This window comes from Mercenaria mercenaria, chromosome 8 (genome assembly GCF_021730395.1).
Source record: "Mercenaria mercenaria strain notata chromosome 8, MADL_Memer_1, whole genome shotgun sequence".
Classification (NCBI taxonomy): domain Eukaryota; kingdom Metazoa; phylum Mollusca; class Bivalvia; order Venerida; family Veneridae; genus Mercenaria; species Mercenaria mercenaria.
In genome coordinates, this window is record NC_069368.1 from 41138702 (window position 1) to 41165917 (window position 27216).

Here is a 27216-nt window from a genome sequence, read left to right on the forward strand (position 1 = left end):
TGCACCAAAAAGTCTTAATTGTTGACTTTGAATGTACACAAGAAGTCTTATGTAATTCAACAATAACTTTCTTGTTTCAGTTTTTCTCATTTTTATTTTAGTGAGCAATCCTTTGTGTACTTATAACAGTTGAAACAGTATTCATTTCATTTACCAAAACCTTGTACTTTTTTGCAGGTAAATTTTATAATACCCCACCCACTTTTTTCTAATTTCAAAGTATGCGTCCCCTTAAAAACCAAGTACAGATGCAGTTTAGTGCTAAAAGTTTAATCCAACAAGAGGGTCATGATGACCCTGAATCACACAGTAATATGAGCCACATGTTTAAAATGGCAAATTGATGCTTAAATATTACATTGTAGGTCTGTAGGTCACATTCATAGTCAATGAAAGTCAGTCTTAAAATCAGTGTGTAAAACTGTACATGTCATCCAAATTTCAAGGCTGTATCTTAAAAACAAGAAAGTAGGTCAGTAGGTCAAGGTCACTGTCAAGTGACCCCTAATCACTTGGGGTCATCAGGTAATTATAATTAAACAGTCTAGGAAGTATGGTCTGATAATTTTTCAAGTATTTATTCCTATATAACTCATATAACATGTGACTCCCTGGGCGGGGCCTCTTTTCACCCAAGGGGCATAATTTGAACAATCTTGTTTAAGAGATCCACTAGGCAATGCTAAATATCAAAGGCCTAGGCCTTGAGCTTTATGACAAGAAGATTTTTTTCCCCTATATATGTCTACCTTAAAAAAATTTGAACAATTTTGGTAGAGGACCACAAGGCAATGCAACATCAAAACAATCAAAAGCCTAGACCTTGCAGATACAGACAAGAAGATTTTTAAAGTTTTTTCCCATAAAAGTCTATGTTAAACTTGAGACCCCCCGGGGCAGGGCCCCTTTTCATCCCAGGGGCATAATTTGAACAATTTTGGTAGAGGACCACAAGGCAATGCTACATACCAAATATCAAAGGCCTAGGTCTTGTGGTTTTAGACAAGAAGATTTTTGAAGTTTTTTCCTATATAAGTCTATGTAAAACTTGAGACCCCCGGGGCAGGGCCTCTTTTCACACCGGGGCACAATTTGAACAATCTTCAAAGAGGACCATTAGATGATGTTACAAGCCAAAGATCAAGGCTCTATGCCATGCGGTTTTGGACAAGAAGATTTTTAAAGTTTTTTCCTTTCGGTTGCCATGGCAACCACAGTTCTGCATGGAATTCAATTCTTTGAATAATTTTGAAAGGGACCACCCAAGGATCATTCCTGTGAAGTTTGGTGTAATTCTGCCCAGTGGTTTTCAAGAAGATTTTTTAGAAAATGTTGACGGACGCACGACCCAAGTCGCACAACGGATATTCAGCAGTCACAAAAGCTCATCATGAGCCTTTGGTCCAGGTGAGCTAAAAAGGGGCATAACTCAAAAAATAATCAGTCACATGACCCAACAAAATGCCAATGTCCACTTCATTTAGAGAATGTATAACATAATTCATTTGCATTGGATTGCAACCGTAGGAATACACTAGGTACCACTGCTGCATTTCTAACATCACCAAGTCTAGTGAAGAGGCATAACTCAACAAGAGGGTCATAATGACCCTGAATCGCTCACCTAAGTAATATGAACCACATGTTTAAAATGGCAAACTGATGCTAAAATATTAGAAAGTAGGTCAGTAGGTCAAATTTATGGTCACTAAAAGTCAGTTTTAAGATCGGTGTGCAAAACTGTACATGTCATCCAAATTTCAAGGCTGTATCTTAAAAAAAGAAGAAAGTAGGTCAGTAGGTTAAGGTCACAGTCAAGTGACCCCTAATCGCTTGTGGTCATCAGGTAATTATAATTAAACAGTCTAGGAAATATGATCTGATAATTTTTGAAATATTTATTCCTATATAACTCATATAACACGTGACCCCCTGGGCGGGGCCTCTTTTTTATCCTACGGACATAATTTGAACAATCTTGTTAGAGATCCACTAGGCAATGCGACATACTAAATATCAAAGGCCTTGGCTTTGAACTTTCAGACAAGAAGATTTATTTTTTTCCGCTATATAAGTCTATGTTAAATTTGGGGCCCCAAGGGCAGGGCCTCTTTTCATCCCAGGGACATAATTTGAATAATTTTGGTAGAGGACCACAAGGCAATGCAACATACCAAATATCAAAAGCCTATGCCTTGCAATTTCAGGCAAGAAGGTTTTTAAAGTTTTTTTCCTATATAAGTCTATGTAAAACTTGAGACCCCCCGGGGCAGGGTCTCTTTTCACCCCAGGGGCATAATTTGAACAATTTTGGGAGAGGACCACAAGGCAATACTACATACCAAATATCAAAGGCCTAGGTCATGTGGATTAAGACAAGAAGATTTTTAAAGATTTTTCCTATATAAGGCTATGTAAAATATGTGACCCTGGGGCAGGGCCTCTATTCACCCCAGGGACACAATATGAATAATCTTCATAAAGGACCATTAGATGATGTCACATGCCAAATATCAGGCTCTATGCCTTGCAGTTTTGGACAAGAAGATTTTTAAAGTTTTTCCTTTCGGTTGCCATGGCAACCAGAGTTATGCATAGAATTCAATTTTTTGAACAATTTTGAAAGGGGACCACCCAAGGACCATTCCTGTGAAGTCTGGTGTAATTCTGCCCTGTGGTTTTCAAGAAGATCTTTTTAGAAAATGTTGACAGATGGACGACACATGATGGACATTGTGCAGTCACAAAAGCTCACCATGAGCCTTTGGCTCAGTTTGCACATGAAAGACAATACAATGCATGTGCACATCATATTGACCATTTATATCAAGTTTCATTTGAATTCCATGGAAACTGTATGAGTTTTGAACAAAAGGTACAGATGTAGTTGTAATAAAATGATAATTAAACATGAAAGCCCTGAAACAGTGAGCATGTCCAATTCATGTTGATGACAGATACCAAGTTTCATTTGAACTGGATGAAAGCATAGTTGTGGACTGACAGAATGACAAGTGGATGGGCAGTTCAAACACTGTATACCTTCTGGGTCTCCATATATTGACCTTACATAATGAATTTCATAAAGGTCCTACTCATGGCCTAAACTAGACAAATAGCACAAAAAGCATGGTTCACAATTTTTTTGCTTTACTCTTTCCTTATAATGCAAAAGTATGGTGCAAAACATTGAGCTGAAACATGTAAAGTCTTGAAGTCAGTTGAATATCTTTACACCGAGCTCCACATATAAGCTCAGACAACTAAATCTTAGGTTATTAACAACCTTCAGAAAATTTAATCCAGTCTTGTTCCAAATTTTTGCTCCAGGTTAACACAGAAAAATCATTATCACAAATATGAACACCAAATTAATTCATAAAATATCCCAAGAATCTGCCTGCAAACAACACATTAAATGTTGCAGTTAAGTCATCATTATTTGTCAACTCTGAACAACTTTAACGACTACCTCTGGAAATGTACCTCATATTCATGCTCAGACTTTAAACAGAAATATCACAATCACAAGTATGGACCATAAGTTACTGTTAATTATGAGACTCCTCCCCCAAACAGTAGATCAAGTGCTGCTTGTAAGTCTCCATTGGTAGCCTGAAGGGCCTGCCTAGCTACATTCTCATCTGTAATACCCATCTCCCGCATCTGCTGAACTTGACTCTGCAATAAATGCACACATGACCATGTCTAACAAAATGTAACAATCTACTAAATATATAATGAATGATTAAGTGCAAATTATTTCTACATATTTCATGCTAAGTATTTTGTTAGGTATAATCCTGTAATTTAAATGAGGTGCTACAGCTTGTAAGTGTAACACTATCAATAAACGATCTTCTTGCAGGACATTGGTGAAATGAAATTAATCAATTTGAAACTACATAACAGTCACATATCGTAACTATGAATAAATTTTTAACCAACACTTATTTGTACTATTGATATGTATTCCTTGTTATTTTATGCTCTACTGAGAAAATGGATAGAACATAAATCAATACGATAATGAACACATACACCACCTTGATACTATAAGAGCATTGTTTGCATTTAGTACCTTGAGCAAATGCAGATTGCACTTACAGACAAAGAGTCCCTCTGAGCTGCCAAAATAGCCTGTTGAAAGAAATCCGAGGATATCACACCACCGCCTATAGGTTCACTCTGATTACTCTGTAAATAGTGCAAGACAATTAAAATTGCCATTATTTATAAAAATACTGAATGCAGTTTAAAGGAAATGTCGCTAAGAAGAGGCAAAAATTCTTACATATGCAATATAAAATTGGTAATAACAGGTGATCCATGATGGCCCTAGACAGATCACTCACCTTAGCTTCACAGCTCAAATTAGTGTAAAAACAAAATATTATATGGATTGTCCAACAGTTTAAAATCAGAGTTGTGTCCATAGGACACGGATGTCCCATATTGTGCCATCTTCTACATAGCAAAAGCTATAAATGGGCCATGCCTGCAGTAAAAATATTCACAGAAAAGTTACTTCCTTTATGGTCATCTGCACTTCAAGCTTTTTGATCTGTGAAAGTCTGAAGCAAATCAAGCTAACAGTGTGGGAGGAGTTGGACACAAGATTTTCTCTAAATTCCATATAGCAAAAACTATCAAAGGGCCAGAACTGCAGTAAAACAAGAGCACCGCCTTGCGGGTGCTGACGCTCATCTGATTTTTTTTTGTATAATAGAAATATTGTCCTACCCATGATTTTCTAAGTCTAAAAAGGGCCATCATTCTTGCAAAAAGCAGGATAGAGTTATGTTTCTTGATGTACAGTGTCCACTTATGATTGTGAAAAACTGTTGCAAGTTTTAAAGCAATAGCTTTGATAGTTTATGAGAAAAGTTGCCTTAAACATAATACTCAACCAAGAAAATGATTTTCTAAGTCCAAAAGGGGCAATAATTATTGCAAAAATCAGGATGGAGTTATGTTGCTTGCTGTACAGGGTCAGCTTATGATGGTGAACAAGTGTTGCAAGTTTCAAAGCAATAGCTTTGATAGTTTAAGAGAAAAAGTTGACCTAAACATAAAACTTAACCAAGAAATCTGATATTTTCTAAGTCCAAAAGGGGCCATAAATCTTGCAAAAAGCAGGATGGAGTTATGTTTCTTGCTGTACAGGGTCAGCTTATGATGGTGAAAAAGTGTTGCAAGTTTTAAAGCAATAGCTTTGATAGTTTAGGATAAAAGCTGACCTAAACATAAAACTTAACCAAGAAAACTGATTTTCTAAGTCCAAAAGGGGCAATAATTCTTGCAAAAAGCAAGATGGAGTTATGTTTCTTGATGTACAGGGTCTGCTTATGATGGTGAACAAGTATTCCAAGTTTCAAAGCAATAGCTTTGATAGTTTAGGAGAAAAGTTGACCTAAACATAAAACTTAACCAAGAAATCTGATATTTTCTAAGTACAAAAGGGGCCATAAATCTTGCAAAAAGCAAGATGGAGTTATGTTTCTTGCTATACAGGGTCAGCTCATGATGGTGAACAAGTCTTCCAAGTTTCAAAGCAATAGCTTTGATAGTTTAGGAGAAAAGCTGACCTAAACATAAAACTTAACCAGGCAACGCCGACGCCGACGCCGACAACCGCTCAAGTGATGACAATAACTCATCATTTTTTTTCAAAAAATCAGATGAGCTAAAAAGAGCTGTCCGTAAGACAGCGCACTCGACTTTTCTCAGTGCTTGACTCTGAATTAGAGCTTTGCCAGTAAAAAAAAATTCCAAGTTAAAAAGGGACATAACTCTGTCAAAATTCAAATCAGAGTTATGGGAATTGTGTCTCCTGGTGCAGACTTTGATACTAAATAACTATTTTGAGTTTCAAGTCAAAAGCTTTAATAGTAACAGAGATATCTGACTTTATCAAAAAAATCAACAAAAAAATCTAAGTTAAAAAGGGACATAATTCTGTCAAAATTCAAATCAGAGTTATAAGGATTGTTTCCCCTGGTGTAGACTTTGATGGTAAACAAGTATTTTAAGTTTCAAGTCAAAAGCTTTGATAGTAACAGAGATATTAGAATTTATAAAAAAATTTAACCAAAAATTCTAAGTTAAAAAGGGGCATAATTCTGTCAAAATTCAAATCAGAGTTATGGAAATTGTGTCTCCTGGTGTAGATTTTGTTAGTAAATATCTATTTGAGTTTCAAGTCAAAAGCTTTAATAGTAACAGAGATATTTGACTTTATCAAAAACTTTAACCAAAAATTCTAAGTTAAAAAGGGGCATAATTCTGTCAAAATTCAAATCAGAGTTATGGAAATTGTGTCTCCTGGTGTAGATTTTGTTAGTAAATATCTATTTGAGTTTCAAGTCAAAAGCTTTAATAGTAACAGAGATATTTGACTTTATCAAAAACATTAACCAAAAATTCTAAGTTAAAAAGGGGCATAATTCTGTCAAAATTCAAATCAGAGGTATGGGGATTGTTTCTCCTGGTGTAGACTTTCATAGTAAACTAGAGCTATCACTAAAGGTGATGAATGTACCCCCCGCATGCACTGACACAGTACATTGCAATTTGATGCACACAAGATTGCATAATTATGTGGACTGTATGTATATAGACTGTATGTATACAGTTTAGTAACAAAAAACAAAGTCCCATAACTATGCAGAATATTTATCTAAAAGAATGTAACATGCACCATGCACAACTAGGGTTGGTACTGATCACTTGTGTGAAGTTTCATTAAATTGTGTGTAAGGGTTTGGTACATTAGGCACGCACAAGATTGCATATGCAGACTGTATGTACATAGTATGTTAACAAGAAACAAAGTCCCATAACTCTGCAATTTTTGTCGCTGAAAGAACCTAACATGCCCCATGCACAACTACTGTTGTTACTGATCACTTGTGTGAAGTTTCATTAAATTGTGTAATTGACAGACGGACAGACGGCCAGACGGACAGACGGACAGACAGACAGACAACCTGAAACCAGTATACCCCCCCTTACAACTTTGTTGTCGGGGGGTACAATAATATTTTAAGTTTAAAGTCAATAGCTTTGATAGTAACAGAGATATTTGACTTTATCAAAAACTTTAACCAAAAATTCTAAGTTAAAAAGGGGCATAATTCTGTCAAAATTCAAATCAGAGTTATGGGGGTTGTTTCTCCTGATGTAGACTTTGATAGTAAATAATAATTTTAAGTTTCAAGTCAATAGCTTGATAGTAACAGAGATATTTGACTTTATCAAAACTTTAACCAACGGCGACGCCGACGCCGGGGCGACTACAATAGCTCTACTTTTTCTTCGAAAAGTCGAGCTAAAAATAGTCACAAAAAAAATTCCTTCCTTTATGGTCATCAGCACATCAAGCATGTTCATCTGTGAATGTCATGTGTGGGGGCATAACAAGAAGTTATTCAATTAATGTATAAAAAGAAAAAGAAGAGAACCACCCCCTCGAAACAGCTTGAACAAATTTGGAAAGAAGTCATCCGAGAAACATTTCCGCCAAATTACTCTGAAAGCAGATTCAGAGATTTTCAGTGTAGCAATCTGGGGAAAACTTGTCCTACCCCTGGTAACCATTTTATCTGAGATGGTTTGAGCAGGAGAGGGCCACAAAAGATACACTTGCGTGATATTATTTCAAAATCAGGCCAGAAATTTCTGAAAAATAGGATTTTTGAGTTTCTAATACATACAAATAGGGAATGTTAGCCACACCCTCTGGTTGCCATATTTTGATTTAAATTGGAATAATCTAAAAAGTCTTGGTAAAGGAACACCTGGAAATTGTGTCTGAGTTTCTGACAAAATGATTTTTAAAATTCAAACTTCATACACATAGGGAAAGGTGACCAGAGATCAGTTTAGATGTGACGCCAATGTTGACACAATGCCTACTATCAGGTGAATACAATATCTCACTATTCTTTGAATAACCAATTTAGAAATAAGAAATGATGACAGATGGGAAGTGGTAACAACAGTTTACCTTGACCTAAAAGCAAGTACATAAGTTACCTGTCCTGAGGAGCCTGTTGCTGCTGCAAGTGCTGCTGCTAACTGAGATGATGTAATAGCTTGTCCTCCACTCTGAAACAGACAAACCAACATCAGTAAGGTAATGAGCAATTAAATAAGATAAACACCTGAATTTAGGAAGGCTATGAATAACTAAACTGAAGAAAAAAACTAGCACAGCAGTAATTCTAGTATATACACACCATATGACATCTGCTCTATGCAGTATGCTCTTGGTGAGCTGTTGGTAAAGTTTTAACTACCATTAGGTTCTCAAAGTTTTAACTTTGATAAACAAAATTATAAAATACTCACTGGTCCTGGCATTTCGTCTTCATCATCAGACATTTGATCTAGTGAGTATGCTCCTGTTGAACTGCGTGTATACTCTCCAATACTATCAGCCTCTTTCACAGCTTCTGCTATCTTCTTGGCCACTTGAGGAAAACAGGCATGTGCTTCTATAACCCTATATATATACAATCCCAAATTTGATCTAAATTTTTAAGTGGTGTTGCACAAACAGTCTGGACAGTTTACACTGTTAAATTATGACAGAGAGAGAGCAATTATCAACAGTAGTGTTAAACTGGTTATTAGAAATAGCTGCACTTGATCCATAAGGGCTGGTTCAATTCTTAGAAGATACTAGCAATGGGAATGATATTAACCTCTTGGTAGAAATTGCAGAGAAAATTTACCTTTTGTGATTACAGAGCTTCAGCTTATACTACAAAGCAAGAATGAAGTAAAGACTACAAGACACATGCTCCCTGAAAATGCCTGAAAGAAGTCCAAATAGCAGGCCCACTGAGAAAAAAGACTTGCCCAGCAATAACAGCCTCCTACCAGAAGGGGCACTTTTCATATTTGCTGCCATAGAAACCACATTTTAATATTGAAATTTAACTGAAGAACCTGTATATTTTCCAAATAACCTACCACCTGTAAGTCAAGCTACATTGAACATAGGATCTATCTTATGTGACTGATGGATGAACAGGCAGACAGATGAACAGACAGTGAAAATGCCAAAATAAAATCATCTGTATATTTAACATATTGCTTTCTATCAATATCCAAGGTTTCAGGAAAAAATCTCTTGTATTTTGTTATGACAGAATCCACCATTTGTGAATTACAGGATAAACAGACTGACAAACAGGTGGTCAAATGGAGAGAAAAAACGGTATCTATGTTCACCACATTGTCTTCGACCTATTGACCAAATTTCATAAAAAGATCTATTGACTTCTTATCATATTTGTGGACTGTTTGTTGCCATTGCAATTCCTTTAGTGGCACTTAGACATTGTGTAAAGTTTGAAAGGCGTGGCTATTACACAGTCTGGAAAAATGTTCAGTCTGACAGTTACAAACAAGAGGACCATGATGGTCCTGAATCGCTCACCTCTTCCCACATGACCCAGTTTTGTGTATGACATCGTTTTTTCTATTATTTGACATAGTGACCTAGTTTTTGAGCTCATGTGACCCAATTTTGAACTTGACCTAGATATTATCAAGATAAAAATTCTGACCAATTTTCATGAAGATCCATTGAAAAATATGGTCTCTAGAGAGGTCCCAAGGTTTTTCTATTATTTCACCTATTGTCCTAGTTTTCAAAGGTACGTGACACTGTTTTGAACTTTAACTAGATATCATCAAGGTAAACATTCTCAAAGATTTTTCTAATTTTAGACCTACTGACCTAGTTTTTGACCGCAGTTGACCCAGTTTCAAACTTGACCTAGATATCATCAAGATGAACATTCAGACCAACTTTCATACAGATCCCATGAAAAGTATGGCCTCTAGAGAGGTCACAAGGTTTTTTTATTATTTGACCTACTGCCCTAGTTTTTTATGGCAAGTGACCCAGTTTCAAACTTGACCTAGATATCATCAAGGGGAACATTCTGACCAATTTTCATGATGATCCATTCTAGGGTATGGCCTCTAGAGAGGTCACAAGGTTTTTCTATTTCAAGACCTACTGACCTAGTTTTTGATCACAGTTGACCCAGTTTCAAATTTGACCTACATATCATCAAGATAAACATTCAGACCAACTTTCATACAGATCCCATGAAAAATATGGCCTCTACAGAGGTCACAACGTTTTTTCATTATTTGACCTACTGACCTACTTTTTGATGGCACGTGACCCACTTTCGAACTTGACCTAGATATCATCAAGATGAACAATCTGACCAATTTTTATGGAGATCCATTCACAAGTATGGCCTCTAGAGAGAGGTCACAAGGTTTTTCTATTTTAAGACCTACTGACCTAGTTTTTGACCGCACATGACCCTGTTTCGAACCTGACCTAGACATCATCAAGATGAACATTCAGACCAACTTTCATACAGATCCCATGAAAAATATGGCCTTTAGAGAGGTCACAATGTTTTTCTATTATTTGACCTACTGACCTAGTTTTTGATGGCACGTGACCAACTTTCGAACTTGATCTAGATATCATCAAGATGAACATTTAGACCAACTTTCATACAGATCCCATGAAAAATATGGCCTCTAGAGAGGTCACAAGGTTTTTCTATTATTTGACCTACTGACCTAGTTTTTGATGGCATGTGACCCTGTTTCGAACATGACCTAGATATCATCAAGATGAACATTCTGACCAATTTTCATGAAGATTACATGAAATATATGGCCTCTAGAGAGGTCACAAGGTTTTTCTATTTTAAGACCTACTGACCTAGTTTTTGATGGCACGTGACCCAGTTTCAAACTTGACCTAGATATCATCAAGGTGAACATTCTGACCAATTTTCATGAAGATCTTGTGAAATATATGGCCTCTAGAGAGGTCACGAGGTTTTTCTATTTTTAGACCTACTGACCTAGTTTTTGATGGCACGTGACCCAGTTTCGAACTTGACCTAGACATCATCAAGATGAACATTCTGACCAACTTTCATAAAGATCCCACAAAAAATGTGACCTCTAGAGTGGTCACAAGCAAAAGTTTACGGACGCATGGACGCACTGACGGACGACGGACACCGCACGATCACAAAAACTCACCTTGTCACTTTGTGACAGGTGAGCTAAAAATTAAGTAAGATCCCTGTAACTGAACTTTCAGCCATTGACTTCAAAATCAATATGAATCTGCCTCTAGTAGTATTTAGTCATTAGTCAATTTCAAAAGCAGTAGCTGTATATTTTATTACTAATATCCAGGAACCATATCACTCTATGTTGATCCCCAAAACAACAGGCATCCTTCTCTAGTAGTACTTAAAATCGTCATCTGCAGCTATCATAACGTTTTAACTCCAGAAAAAGAAAATGATGGACACGCAATGCTATTCCATAACACATCCTGTTATTTTCAAAACTGGCCATTAAAAATGGAGCACAATTCAAGAAAAGATAATCAGACATAAAAATCACCAAAATGTGGGCATGTCCATTCCATGATGACGATGTATACCAAGCTTCATTTCAACTGGCTGGAGGAGTTGAGTGCACACTATTTATAGACAGACTGACAGACAGTTCAAACACTACATGCCTCCCTGATCTTCAAGAGCAGGGGGACATAAAAATGTTCTGCAACAAGAGTCACAATGGATAATTAGTTAGATATTAACCACTATCAACTTTGATGTTTTTCAGTAACGTCTGTTTCGATAAAATCTTACCTCCGGATATTTCCAGGGTGTGCAAGGACAGTCAATAATTCATGATCCATAAACAGTGCTGTAAATATATAATAATTTATGGGTATTTTAACTTACAACTATCTCTTGTAGTGCAAAAGGTTTGCAGAACTGTATGATATGTGGTGACACATACCATTCTGTATTAGAAATGTACTTTTGTTATTGCCATTTCTGAATGTTTCGAGTCATAGATTCCATTCAATGTGATAATATAATTTGACTTAAGCCTATGCTAGAGGGTTGTAAGAGATGCTGAAATTCTCATTACCTCTCATAAACAGAGGCAAACAGAATTACAAGTATTTTGCTTGGCTGCATTCTTTGCTTGCAACTGATCCTCTTACAACTTTATTAAATCTTCTTTCAAATAAAGTAAATTCAGTACCATATTATTGCATCTAAAATACATATACTCTCTCAAGTGTCTTTTAACACATTCCTACAATGGTACAAGATATATGCTGCAAAACAGGGTATATTGTAAGGTACAGCTAAATTTCTTCTTTTTTTAACATCAAATGTTTAATATGTGAACAAAGAATATAGCTTTTCTGTTCCCTTTGCATACTAAACAAGTGTTGTGTTTAATGTATATGTTTTCTGGTACTCATTAAATTGCTTTGTTTATACCCTTTATTTACAATTTTCAAAGATACAATGTACTAAGAAATTACACATACATGTAGAGCCTAGATATTTCTTCTGAAAGATCACATTAAGAAAATTATATCCTTGAAAGTGGTTACTCACTGATTGTTGACGGGGAGCTGTCTAATCCAGGAACATCTTTCACTATGTCATGTAACAGGTCCGGTGAATTTACTATATTCTCTACCTAAAAGCAAGTTGCACCATCTCAAAATTAATCACAAAGGGTACAAAATTTAGTAAACACAAGCTGCCAAAACTGGAGAATATCAACACCCTGAAGGTGGATAATAAAATGTGTACCCTACTAATGTTTAGTACTGACTTTTCGACAAAGTCGCAACAAGGCAAAAGATGCACCAAAGTATGAATATACAATTAATGGTACCCCATAATTACACAAATATAAGTGTATTATTATAAATAATCATAAAGTTTTCGTTAATATATCTATTAAAGAAGCTGATAAATTGATGTTATAACCTACAGTAGATTTATACGCTGGACTCTTCAGTGTTGTTTGTAGAAGACTTAGCAACTGTTTCACCTCTGTATTTGCTATCTCACCTATTAATACAACAAAACTGAATCAAATTATCGGTTAAAACCTGCTAAATAAAGTCAACCATAAATATACATGTTTTACACTAATTCAACAATAACTGACAATGGTGGTTAGGCTATAATGGGCCCTCAAAACCAAAACAGAGCTTTTGGGGCCTCATTGACTTTTTGTTTCTTTTTTGCTAGGTTTAAAGTACAAATGTAACACTGACACATTTTACTTTAAATACCGACTTTTCCAGCTTTTGATAACCCGAAGACTTGGTCAGAACCCCTGACCACCCCCAAGTCTACAGAATGACTTCCTCACATGAAGAATTCAACACCCAAGCAAAGAACCCACATCTGTGAGGGCAATGAAGTTATTACCTTTACCAGGTGAGTTTTGGTCTTGCACTGGTCTGGCTACAACATGAACAGTTGATCCTTGATGGACACCATTTGACTCAAGACTAGCACCCTCCTTCAAACATTGGCCACAATATATAACATCTGAAATTACAAATGAGGAAATTCAGAATAATTTTTTAAGTTTTTACTACTTTGTTTTTAAACAAGAGGCTCATAATGACCCTAAAGGCACTCACCTTACTTTGACCTTAAATATATATGTCATGAAACACTCTGTCATGAAATGCAGTGATTTAGTGAAGTATGAAAAACTTTCATCCCAAACTATGATTGTTGCTCAGAAATACAAGAAAATTCTATTCATTCTAAAGCTTTAGTAAAATATCAAAATAAAACACATTTAGTAATAAACAGTGTTCTAGAGCATTCAGATATATGGCCCAAGTCATCTTTAAACATGGTCCAGGTGGTCCCTATGGTCAGTGTTGTCTGATGGTCCTGGTTATCCATAATTCAACATACAGTCCAGATTTGTTTTCTCTACCAAATCAGTCATACAAAAAATTGTCAGTCGGTTAAAATGCAAATGGTACTAGCAAGACATTTTGACCACAAGAGACAATTCAACCCAAAGACATTTCGACCCTAATATGTGACATGCATCACACAAAGGTGACAAAGCCCCATGAGAAAGTCAGTATTAATTCATTACAAATATCATTATTAACAAGAGCTGTCAGAGGACAGCAATGCTGGACTATTCAAAAGCCTTGTCAACTGAATGAATACAAAAGTCGAAAAAGGGGCATACTTTTGTAAAAATGCAAAACAGGGTTATGGAACCTGCACAGTGCTTATCAGCTCATGACAGCAGACAAGTGTGTGAAGTTTCAATCCATTCCCATTAGTGGGTACTGAGATAACAGCTTACATACAAGAACTTAACCAAAAACTGCTGTCGAAAAAGGGGCATAATTTTTAAAAAAATCAAAGTAGAGTTATGGGACCTGCACAGTGCATGTCAGATCATGGCAGTGAACAAGCGTGTGAAGTTTCAATTCATTCCCATTAGTGGATACTGAGATACCAGCTTACATACAAAAACTTAACCAACAAGAGCACCGCCTTGCGGGTGCTGACGCTCATCTGATTTTTTTTGTGTAATAGAAATATTGTCCTACCCATGATTTTCTAAGTCTAAAAAGGGCCATCATTCTTGCAAAAAGCAGGATAGAGTTATGTTTCTTAATGTTCAGTGTCCACTTATGATGGTGAAAAACTGTTGCAAGTTTTAAAGCAATAGCTTTGATAGTTTATGAGAAAAGTTGACTTAAACATAATACTCAACCAAGAAAATGATTTTCTAAGTCCAAAAGGGGCAATAATTATTGCAAAAAGCCGGATGGAGTTATGTTGCTTGCTGTACAGGGTCAGCTTATGATGGTGAACAAGTGTTGCAAGTTTTAAAGCAATAGCTTTGATAGTTTAGGATAAAAGCTGACCTAAACATAAAACTTAACCATAAAAAAAAAAAGTTTCTAAGTCCAAAAGGGGCAATAAATCTTGCAAAAAGCAAGATGGAGTTATGTTTCTTGATGTACAGGGTCTGCTTATGATGGTGAACAAGTATTCCAAGTTTCAAAGCAATAGCTTTGATAGTTTAGGAGAAAAGTTGACCTAAACATAAAACTTAACCAAGAAATCTGATATTTTCTAAGTCCAAAAGGGGCCATAAATCTTGCAAAAAGCAGGATGGAGTTATGTTTCTTGCTGTACAGGGTCAACTTATGATGGTGAACAAGTGTTGCAAGTTTTAAAGCAATAGCTTTGATAGTTTAGGATAAAAGCTGACCTAAACATAAAACTTAACCATAAAAAAAAAAGTTTCTAAGTCCAAAAGGGGCAATAAATCTTGCAAAAAGCAAGACGGAGTTATGTTTCTTGATGTACAGGGTCTGCTTATGATGGTGAACAAGTATTCCAAGTTTCAAAGCAATAGCTTTGATAGTTTAGGAGAAAAGTTGACCTAAACATAAAACTTAACCAAGAAATCTGATATTTTCTAAGTACAAAAGGGGCCATAAATCTTGCAAAAAGCAAGATGGAGTTATGTTTCTTGATGTACAGGGTCTGCTTATGATGGTGAACAGTATTCCAAGTTTCAAAGCAATAGCTTTGATAGTTTAGGAGAAAAGTTGACCTAAACATAAAACTTAACCAAGAAATCTGGTATTTTCTAAGTACAAAAGGGGCCATAAATCTTGCAAAAAGCGAGATGGAGTTCTGTTTCTTGCTATACAGGGTCAGCTTATGATGGTGAACAAGTATTCCAAGTTTCAAAGCAATAGCTTTGATAGTTTAGGAGAAAAGCTGACCTAAACATAAAACTTAACCAGGCAACGCCGACGCAGACGCCGACGCCGACGCCGACGCCGACGCCGACAACCGCTCAAGTGATGACAATAACTCATCATTTTTTTTCAAAAAATCAGATGAGCTAAAAACTGCTAAGTGGAAAAAGGGGCATAATTTTGTAAAAAACAACAAAGTAGAGTTATGGGACCTGCTTAGTGCATGTAAGATCACGACAGTGAACAAGTGTGTGAAGTTTCAATCCATTCCCATTAGTGAGTACAGAGATACATGTACCATCTTACAGACAAAACCGTAACTAAAAAGTTCTAAGTCAATAAAAGGGCATAATTTTGTAAAAAAGCAAAACAGATTTATGGAACCTATGCAATGTAAGTCAATTTATCACAGTGAATAAGTGTGTGAAGTTTCAATCCATTTTCACAAGTGGTTACTAAGATACCAGCTTACATACAAAAAACTTAACCAAATCGGGACGCCGACGCCGGCACGGATGCACGGGTGAGCCCAATAGCTCTACTATTCTTTGAATAGTCGAGCTAAAAACTTAATGATGTTTATTTATTTAATAACTTGGTATTTATTTTAATTAAAAAATATGATATAAATGTGGATTTATCACTAGAATTAAATTTACGAAAATGCAATATAATTTTGTCATGTTTGTTGACCTTCTTAAAGATTTTATTTTTAATCTACAAATTTGATTATGCTTAATTACCAATTAAATGTGGTAATTTCCTATTCTGTTGAAAGCTGTTGGAACATAATTTTGCTTTGCCAAGAACTTGAATATCCTGGATATTGTTTCTAACTGTAAAAAATGCATACTAACCCTCTGAAACAAATGCATAGTAACATGGGATCAAAAACACATAAATATTTCTGCCAGGACGAAATGTATTTGCGTCGAATTAACCAAGTAATTTCAATTTTGGGTCCGAAATTTGTTTGTTTTGGGTTTTACGCCGTTTTTTAACAGTATTTCAGTTATGTAATGGCGGGCAGTTAACCTAACCAGTGTTCCTGGATTCTGTACCACTACAAACCTGTTCTCCGCAAGTAACTGCCAACTTCCCCACATGAATCAGAGGTGGAGGACAAATGATTTCAGACACAATGTCTTTTATCAAAGGAAGTGTCTAGCCGTCCGGTAACCGGACGCCTAGCCTGCATTCTAGCCGTCCGGTTACCGGACGACTAGCAAATCCTCAGGGGATTTTCTAGCCGTCCGGTAATTGATTTCTTAATAAATAAGTAATGAATTTATATAGTTTTAAATGTTATTTACTTAAGATATAAATACTTACCTGATTTTCCAATCGATAAAACGAATGAGATCGTGCTTGAATATAAATCCGTTGATATTCTACTTTTTTTTTTAAATGATAAAACATTGATCGCCGAACGTCTATGTTACTTTGTTTAAAAAGTAATGTTATTCTTACGGCCTAAACTTTAATTCTTAAAACACAAATTTATATTTTATTTATTTATTTTTGAAGAATGGAAAGCTTATAAAACAAACCATTCATTAATTTTTTTTGACTATTTTTTCGAAATAAAAATGGATTAATTATTTCTAAAAGTGTTGAACATCATACTGCCGCTATTGAAATTAGATGTCATTCAAAACAGTTATTCATTAAATAATATTTGAATACTAAAATATGAAAATTGTAAGTATTTTTAAACTGTAAATTTACAGTTTTGATATTGAAAATCCAGTGAAAAAGTTGTTAAAATATAAAAATTCCGATCCATAAAAACCACTTGATGTATAGATTTTAATGGGTGACGTCACGGCGATCTCGCCATTAAGTAATTTCGGCAAACTGAATAATGCAGTGATTTGTTGTTTATCTTTAGTACAAAATGTATGTATTGACACAGAATTTTGTTTGCAGGTAATGAGTCATATCTTAAGTAAATAACATTAAAACTATATAAAAATCATTACTTATTCATTAGGAAATCTATCACCGGGCGGCTAGAAAATCAATTGAGGATTTGCTAGTCGTCCGGTAACCGGACGGCTAGAACGCAGGCTAGGCGTCCGGTTACCGGACAACTAGACACTCCCTTTATCAAATCGTCATGGAGAACATACAGCCCGTCTGGGGATTGAATTCACGACCCCGCGATCCGTAGATCTGCGTTCTCCCTATTGAGCTAAGCGAACGGGTTCGAAGTATCTTGGGGTCGAAGTGTCTTGGGTCGGGATCGAACTAGATCTATCTAGCATTCAAAATAAATGAATACAGGCTGATTCGGACCATGGCTGATTCGGACCAAATTTACTTGGCTTATTCGGCCCAAATTGTTTAAGTTTTCCTGACACTAATGTCATGAGTAAAAGTAATACTTATGAGTATTAAGTTTAATGTCTGATGCAAAGAACAATTAAAGTCCTTATCAAAATGCATAAATGATGCATTTTAGTTTGTCAAAACTTCTTACCTGTTTGTATGGTGTATATTTTATGTCCTTACTTCAAGTTAAACATCTATATAAGCTAATCAACATTATTTTCTGAAAATTGCTGAACCATCCAAAATTTATGGTCATTATTGACTGTTAAATAAAAGTTTGTGGTCTGAATCAGCCAAAATATATGGTCATTATGTACTTTTATTCAAAGTATGTGGTCCGAATCAGCCAAAATATTTGGTCCGAATCAGCCATGGGCCGAATCAGCCACGGTCCGAATCAGCCTGTTTCCAAAATAAATGTACCATACCAAATAAATTTTCTGTAATTTTTAAGTCCGCTGCTATTTTCTCTTTTAAAATTTTAACATCCTGGTCTAATCTAACCCCAGTCAACTCTTTTCTGCCAGTGTTTCCCTGAGAGATTCGGTCGCAGATGATGACTGATGCCATTTTTATTGTTATTGTTTTTACTGGAGGTAATAAATTACGGTTAACGTTACCGGTAAAAGACCAAGGCGAAGCGGTGGGCACCAAGCACTAGTAGGGTACAAAGGGCCACTAAAGAGGCACTAAGGACTAATATTGGTCATAGATTATTTTGATTATTCTAAATAGTGAAAGTTGGGTGTTATAGTTTTCAGTTCATTCAGCACCAATAAGGACCACTAAGTGGCAACAAAGGGACCACTGTGGGAAGGGTGTTTATAATGTTGGTATGACTTAAAGTCCAACCCATTTACTAATTTTCATACGTTTGTATTAGATATGTTATATTTTGTATGTAGTTAAGATATGCAATAAAATATATTAAACTAAGGGACCACTATAAAAAAGGACAATAAATTCCTTTTATATATGCAATAGACCAGTCCTTCCAAGCTTAATTAATATATTAATTTATATGACTTTTGGACTTGACTGACTGCTTATGCCTCAGGAGTCAACAAAACAAAGCCCCAAAAAGTTAAACTTTTACTAGCATCAACATGAATGTCATGAAAAAAGGTATATATTTATAACAAATGTATCTTGATAAAGAACAGAACACTAGGTTTCTTCAAATGCTATATCAAAATATATCACTTGAAAATGCCAGATCGCTTTCATAAAAAAAACACTTGTCAGACCTTAGATAGAATATGCTTTATCTGCATTGACACCACACAGACAGGAAAACATAAACATACACTCACAAGTGTAACACATTGCAAAACGCCCTTTACTGACGTATCCTTGAGAACAGAGATTAAGCTTCCAAAATTAATTTTCATATTCTACAAGATACATATATGGCCCATTTTCTGTTCAGTTTGCCAGGAACCTACCTGACAAGATATACCGTCATTTTGTGTCTTTCTGCCTTCTTAAATATTTAGAAGCCATGACTATAGGCAAATCGGGCACATGTACATTCTCAGTCTCCATCCAGTTCATCTTAGTTCAGATTATTTCAAGTATTACCATCTGCACCCGCAACAACCGACATAATATTTTCCTTGCATGTCGACATCAACAAATAACAGTAGAAAAAAAATCAAACGAATGATTTAATTGGCAACTCTATTTCATTTCTTCCTTATTCAAACAAAGCACGGGAAATAAACTTTCGGAAGACGTCACGACATTTCGAAAACAAACAAGATCAAGTGCTGCCTTCGTTTCATCACCTGCAGTGTAAATGTATAATTTTTGTTTGTAAAATATGTCTTACGGAATGAGAAATATTTACACATTATACCAAGTTTACTCATACCAGACATGGATTTTCCAATACTTGTATCTTCAATGGTGCTTGGAAACACCATCTATGTAACTGTTCGTTTACGTAGTAGGATAGCTTGTGTACGTATATTTCCTAAGTTGACGTGTCTGGAAACTATATGAAAGTGCTTGCTTAAAATCTTCTGTTGTCGATGCATTCACGATACAATGTCCCAGATGGTTCCAGTTCAGCAGTGTTTCTGTTAAGTGCAAATAACAAATATTTTCTGCCAAAAAGAGTGTTTATATTGTTAAGTTTGAGAGTCTTGGGATTATGTTGTACAAGAATTAGTTGATATGACTATCAAAGATATTTGAGGTGGAAAGTTGCGGGATTCTGTGGACCTGTAGTTATTTAGAACAAAACGGGAACCAAGTCGATCGTTGAATTCTGCACAGTAAATCAACATATTTCTTTAAATATGGGTTCCATATGAATGAGCCATATTCTAGATGATGTTCACTAATGCGGCAAACACTGTTGTTGTTGTTTTTTTTTTTTTTTTTGTTAGGCCTTTGTAATGTTTGCAATATGGTTTGGCAAAGTGCAACCATTTGAGTAGTCTATTGTACCGGTAAGTATCCATATATATGTCTATAAAATTATGTTAAAATAACTCTATCTTGATTGTGCAACAATGATAGAAAAACATGCAAATTCAGTGAATTGGTTTACCCCGCCGAATGGGATAAAAGATTTTACCATTGAAGAGGCACTGTGGATTTCCACTTTTTTTCTATGCTATTATTACAACAGCGTTGTTTGTGCCGTGTGGCGGCTGTATAAAGTCTCCCCGTACCCTTTAATCAGAGCTGTTATATTTCGACCTCTTCAGGTCGTTGAGCACGACATTTATTTTGTGTTACTTTACTGTTTTTCAGCTTTAAAATTTTAGCTTTGGGTACCGTTTAATGACTCACTGGATATGGTACCTGCTTTTTAATTATTTTTTTGGTGGGGTGCGGGGGAGTTGCTGTTATATGCAGGCTCCATAACCTCAGATCCCCTACCTAAAGTCCAATTTGTTAAGTTCTACCCATTGTTGACTCGTTTAGCGCAAAGCCATTAGTTTAATTGAGGATCATACGCCGCTTTACATTGAATTGCACTCTGTTATCATTGAAGGTCCCATGTGCACTGCCGGTTACAATGGAATTACATCTGCTGGTTCTCTAAATTTCAGTCCGGTACTTATAACATGTGTAAATGTTGGGTTCTGCTCAACCCGGGACTATAGGGCGCAGACAGTAGCTTGCATTTCCACAACCGTCCATAAACAGGCTCAATCAAACTCCTTCAGATCTCTTAGATGTTAATATTCTAAATATGGAAAACAGAGTTAAACAATTAAGACTAAATCACATGCATAAATTTTTACAACAAGTGTCCTATGTATATGAAACAAAATTTTGTTCGACAGTCTGATGTTCATAATTATGGCACTAGATCAAATAAGTTTAATTTTTCCTTCATGCACACACTGCAATAGTTCTTGTACTGGTACTTTCTTTGTCAATGGTACAAAAGACTGGAATAATTTGCCAGATAGTGTTAAGTGCATAAGAAATCCGTCCTTGTTTAAATCTTCTGTCAAAAGCCACCTTGCAACTAAATGGAAGTCACAAACTGAAGATTGCTTTTTATATTTCTAATTTTATGGCTGTTGACACTAGCTTTTTAACTTAATTGTGATATAATATAAACATTTGGTGATAGTGTTACTAGTATGTAGTATTTAAACATCTTATACCTATATAGAGAGCATATTTTTTATATATAAATCTTTTTAGTTTTATATGGCTTTCATTGTCAAAGGAATATGATTTATGAATTACTAAATTAGTTTTCGTTACTTCTCTGGTTCCATCTTATTTCTTTTTTGGTAAACTGTACCCCATTGGAAATAAGCTTTCGGGCTTAATGAGTTATCCATGCAACCATAGATCATATTTATATTACCTAAGTTTTGTAAACTCAATACGAAAATATGTTCTTAACCTAATTATTGCTCTTAAAAAGTTATGCTCTTATTTATCACTTTTGCTTTTAAGAATGCTGACATTGCAATATATCAAATTTAATCCGTGCAGTAGAAATTCTGTTATTTTATTCAAATGTCTATCTAATCTATTTTATTTGTTAAAATTATTTTACTTTGTACTATATAATGTGTGCTAATTTTTGTGACCGAAACTGCTACATTTTTGTTTACGTCGTGTTACGACCTATGGTTTTCGACTTTTTTTTACTTTATAAAACATAATATTGTGTCTGTACAAAGAGCCATAACTTTTGTCTTACTCATGTAATCTGCATTTCCCTAGAGCATTTAGCATTTCTACAATGTTTTATTTAATACTCCACTTCTTGAAATGGTTTCGGACGGACGAACAGACTGTACAATATAGGTACAATAGTACGAAAAAAGTTATCAAGCAGCACTTCCAGGTAATGGCGGAAAGACGGAATCCTCATTTTTTCCAGGTAATGTTGTACTGTTCTAGACATATCCGCAGCATTTTCAAGATATTTTGCATTTATAAAAATGCTAACAAACCTTATTTTTGGCATGTGTTCATTCCCAAATTTTAGCTATTTGTTTGAAAGATATTCTACAGTGTTGACCTGTCATATAAACAATCCATTCCCTTTGGAGATAAATGACCCATACCTTTTTGGTCTTTTTCGTGGTTTTCATGTCATTTCAGAACGTAAGGCTAGTATAATCCTTTTCTAAATTGGCCTGGCTATGTGTTACAGCGCCCAGAATATTGTTGATATTATATAGAACATATCGCAAATTAATTTACTTCTGTATACCCTATATATCCCTCTGCCTTCGGTTGGAATAACCATGTAGGCATATTTCTACCAACCACATATCCACTTATTTATCTCGAAAATGTTACTTATTCAGTTATTATCTGGCAAGTGACAAAACGTCGTGCTATCCACATAAGCATCTTAATAGGACAAAACTGACTGTTGGTGCCCATTACTGCCATCCACATATTCTTTTTTTTTTTTTTTTTTTTTTTTTTATGGGCATATATTTTATTCCACAAATCACACACATATAATAACATACAAGCTCTATGGCTTTTGAAAAGACTACATTAACAATGTTTGTTATGGAACTACTTAAAATATCATAACCTTTTATATAAAGACAACTAAATTTCTATATAGACGTAATTCTCCAATCTTGGGCGGAGTACCATATTAATAAGTATTCTAATGGGTAATTAACCAAAAAAGGTATTGGCTGAATAGAGATCAATGCAAACACCCATCAGACTGCACCATATTCTAAGGGGTATTTACCAAAAAAGGTACTGGCTGAATAGAGATCAATGCAAATAACCATCTGACTGCACCATATTCTAAGGGGTATTTACCTAAAAAGGGACTAGCTGAATAGAGATCAACGCAAATAACCATCAGACTGCACCATATTCTAAGGGGTATTTACCAAAAAAGTACTAACTGAATAGAGATCAATGCAAATAACCATCAGATTGCACCATATTCTAAGGGGTATTTACCAAAAAAGGTACTGGCTGAATAGAGATAAATGCAAATAACCATCAGACTGCATCATATTCTAAGGAGTATTTACCAAAAAAGGTACTGGCTGAATAGACATCAATGCAAATAACCATCAGACTGCACCATATTCTAAGGGGTATTTACCAAAAAAAAAGGTACTGGCTGAATAGAGATCAATGCAAACGCCCATCAGATTGCACCATGCTGGACGCTGTTGGCTCCACACCCGCAACCAGTGTAGATCACCATCAGCCTGCACATCCATGCAGTCCGACAATGCTCTACACAGCCAGCAAAGGTAAAAACCAACCGCGCCAAGCTAGGCAATGGTTAAGATGTAAACCAAAAATATGTATTTTCAAGCAACCAGTAAGGGAGATACTAAATTATAAAATAAGTTCTTTACTATTAGACATTAATTTGTTATAAATGGTGAAAGGAGAATGATAAACATTAAAGTTGCTTTTATCTAAGAGATAATAGTAAAGCATTTCAAACTAGGCAATTTCCATGTTACTTTTGACAGATCTTAATGTTAATTTTTTATGAATAAATGTCTACCCAATTTTTACACAAAAAAGAACGGACAACATACATACACACATAAACAAGACAGTACACTACAACAGTAAAAGGATACCACTACTTCTGGCAATTTATGATATAGGAAGACATATAAGGGCGAAAAAAAAACACATAAAAAAACATGTTATAAAGGAGACAAGATCAGTGAGAGTCTGTTGCAAGACTCATTTACAAAGTAAAATGGAGCCTTGAACAAGGTGGAAAACAAAAAGCAAACTATAAGTACTGGAGGTGAAAAAAAGGGAGAGAAAAAAATAGATGAACAGAAAAAGTTCAGTGCAGCGCTGGAAAAAGATAATAGACTCTAAATATGTAATTAATCTCTATTCAAAAGCAAAGAAGCATATTCACTCCATACTTCTCTGAATTTATTTAATTTATTATCTTTTTTTGGCATTAAACATCTCTGTCTTCAATAGAAATTCCACTTCGGTTCTGAACATCACTGTATTTGGAAATATATTATTCATTCTACATTTAAATATTGTATATTTAGCCACTAAAATTAGATTTGTTGTAGCTTGACTAAATTTTTCATTTCCCAAAATCACATCCACAATAGACCAGTTTGTATTTAAATTGGAACATTTTTCCCTTAGCCATCTTTTTACATCATTCCAAAAAGCAGTAGTAAATTCACAGTCCCATAGCAAATGTTTTATAGTTTCACTTTGTCTGTTACAAAAACTGCACAAATTATTGTTTTTAATGCCCATTTTTTCTAACAAAGAGTTTGTTCCTAGTATTCTATGGTTTATTCTGTACTGGAACCACTGCAACTTTGAATTCTTAGTGACAATAAATGGGAGTCTATATATAGATGACCAATTAAAGTTAACATTCAGGTTTAATTCTTCACACCATTTTTCTTATTAGAACATGGAAATTTACTAGATTTTAGCAGTGAGTCATAAATAAATCTACAACCTTTCTTCTTACTATTGACAATTTTGTCTGACAAAGGTTGTACAGGACTGTCTTCTTTTTTTTGCATGATGAGGAATTCTCAGACTGTTAAGAAAACTTCTAATAGATTCTACAATATTTTGATATTGTAGGAAATTTGTGTTTATATTATGCTTATTAATAAAGTCATTAAAGAACAAAAAATTTCCATTTCCATCTAAGAAATCATTAACTAAAATAATGCCATTTCTTACAAATCTTGGAAAACAAATACTTGTTCTTCCAACTTTAAACATACTGTTATACCAGACAGGTATGGAGCAAAATTTACTCCATGAGTTTGGGCATTGTAAGCTCAATTGTGTGAAACCTATGAACACATCTTTCCAGAACATGTTTTTGACAGTAGTTATTTTATTTTTCAAAAAATCATTTCCATATTTTGTCAAATCTTCCAGGAAAGGGTATATATCTTTCACTAGATTAAAATATTTAGTATTGTAATTAAGGTATCTTCTAAGCCATGTTATCTTCAAAGCTGACATGAAAACCTCCAGATTTACCATTCGGAGACCTCCATATTCATATGACTGAGTTATGATATTACGTTTTATTTTGTCTGGGCCCCCAGACCACAAATATTTGAAAAACATATTTTGAATTGTCTTGACAATTTCATCACTAGGGTTTGGTAGACTCATAATGAGGTGGTTTATTTTTGGTAATGCTAAAGTCTTAATCACCACATTTTTGCCAATTGGAGTGATTTTTCTTTTTGACCACTGAATAAATAATCTCTTAATTTCTTCCATTTTCAACAAATAATTAGTTTCAATAATGTTGTTCAGGTCAACAGTGAAAATAACTCCAAGTAACTTAAAAGATTCTGATTCCCACTGTAAATTGAGTTCAGGGCAAATGCTTAAGTTGCTTTTTTTTCATTGAACCAATCCATATAGCTTTAGTTTTTTCTACATTGATTTTAAGACCTGAAAGTTTAGCATACACATTTAAAGTTTGCATTGTATTTTTCAAAGACTTTTCAGTTCCATCTAACATTATAGTAGTGTCATCAGCATATTGGGAGAGTAAAATTCGATGTTGTTTAATCTGATTCCTTTAATATTTTCATTTTGTTCAATTAAAATTGCTAGTATCTCAGCACAAAGTATAAAAATATAAGGGGAAAGGGGATCTCCCTGACGGCAGCCACGTTGGACCCTGAACCAATCTGATAAATGCCCATTAATGGTTACACTTGATACAATATCAGTATAAAATAATTTAATCCATTTTATAATATTTTCTCCAAAATTGAAAAATCTTAGGACCGTGTACATAAATGTCCAAGAAACAGAGTCAAAAGCCGTTGAGAAGTCAATTAGCAAGAGCATTCCTGGTAACTGGTGTTCTTCTGTATATTGCATAACATCATACACTAACCTTATATTATCACCCATATACCTTCCTGATAAAAAGCCAGTTTGTTCTTCGCTTATGAGTTTACCTAATACTGTTTTCAAACGTTGGGCAATGCTGCCTGAAGCAATTTTATAAGATACATTTAGTAAGGAAATGGGCCGCCAATTCTTTATATATCGTTTATCTTTATCACCTTTATCAGCCATCCACATATTCACTTACGTTAACTAGGTACATGTATCTTGTATCTTGATTATTTTCACTTAGTCAGTTATAATTGGCAGTATTCCGTAATTGTCCCCTATCATTACGGAATGAATGAAATTGCATAAGGGGTATTATAAATATGCAAATTTATCATTCCTTCTGAATGTTATAAATCATATCTATAAGTTGCACAAACCATTAGGGATGTTGGTTTGGGACGAGATGAATATACACTCATTCATTACTTATAGGGGACTAAAAGTCTAACTGTTAATTGCCAAGGAAAATTTTCACAATATCCACTTCTTTAGTTTAGTTTATACTATTTATTTTAGCTCGGTTGTGATGAAAGCTTTAAGCTTATTTGAACCACTCTCGAGTCCGCTTCCTGGAAAAAAACAGTACTGGTGTCTGACAGTCATATGAGAAGTCATGGTCGTGACCCCAGTGGGGCTTGAACCCAAGACCCCCGGGTTGAACGTAACCAGTAGACCACCGCTACCCTTTTGACAACTTTTCTATGTGAATATGTGGATGGCAGTAGTGGGCACTAACAGGTAACTGGATATGTGAATTTTTAGAGAAAATTGTCTACATAAATAAGTGGATATGTGGTTGGGAGAAATATGCCACCATAGGTGGATTTGTTTTCAAACTGGTACGGATTAGACCGACT

At 35.0% G+C, this 27216-nt stretch overlaps 1 protein-coding gene across 2 annotated transcripts; it reads right to left on the reverse strand.

Annotated features, from left to right (window-relative positions):
- Nucleotides 1-3133: 3133 nt before the first annotated feature.
- LOC123566537 (ubiquitin-like protein 7) lies at nucleotides 3134-18589 on the reverse strand. 2 transcript variants are annotated; one of them, XM_053549758.1, is made up of 9 exons: nucleotides 18418-18589; nucleotides 13329-13445; nucleotides 12873-12956; nucleotides 12492-12572; nucleotides 11721-11778; nucleotides 8353-8506; nucleotides 8038-8109; nucleotides 4108-4197; nucleotides 3134-3681 (listed from the first exon to the last, which is right to left on the reverse strand). In XM_053549758.1, the coding sequence occupies exons 1-9, from the start codon at nucleotides 18557-18559 to the stop codon at nucleotides 3556-3558; spliced, it is 924 nt and encodes a 307-aa protein (XP_053405733.1). In that variant the 5' UTR covers nucleotides 18560-18589; the 3' UTR covers nucleotides 3134-3555. The 2 variants fall into 2 exon arrangements, with proteins under 2 accessions (XP_053405733.1, XP_053405732.1); XM_053549757.1 differs by having other exon boundaries at nucleotides 13323-13445.
- Nucleotides 18590-27216: the final 8627 nt, after the last annotated feature.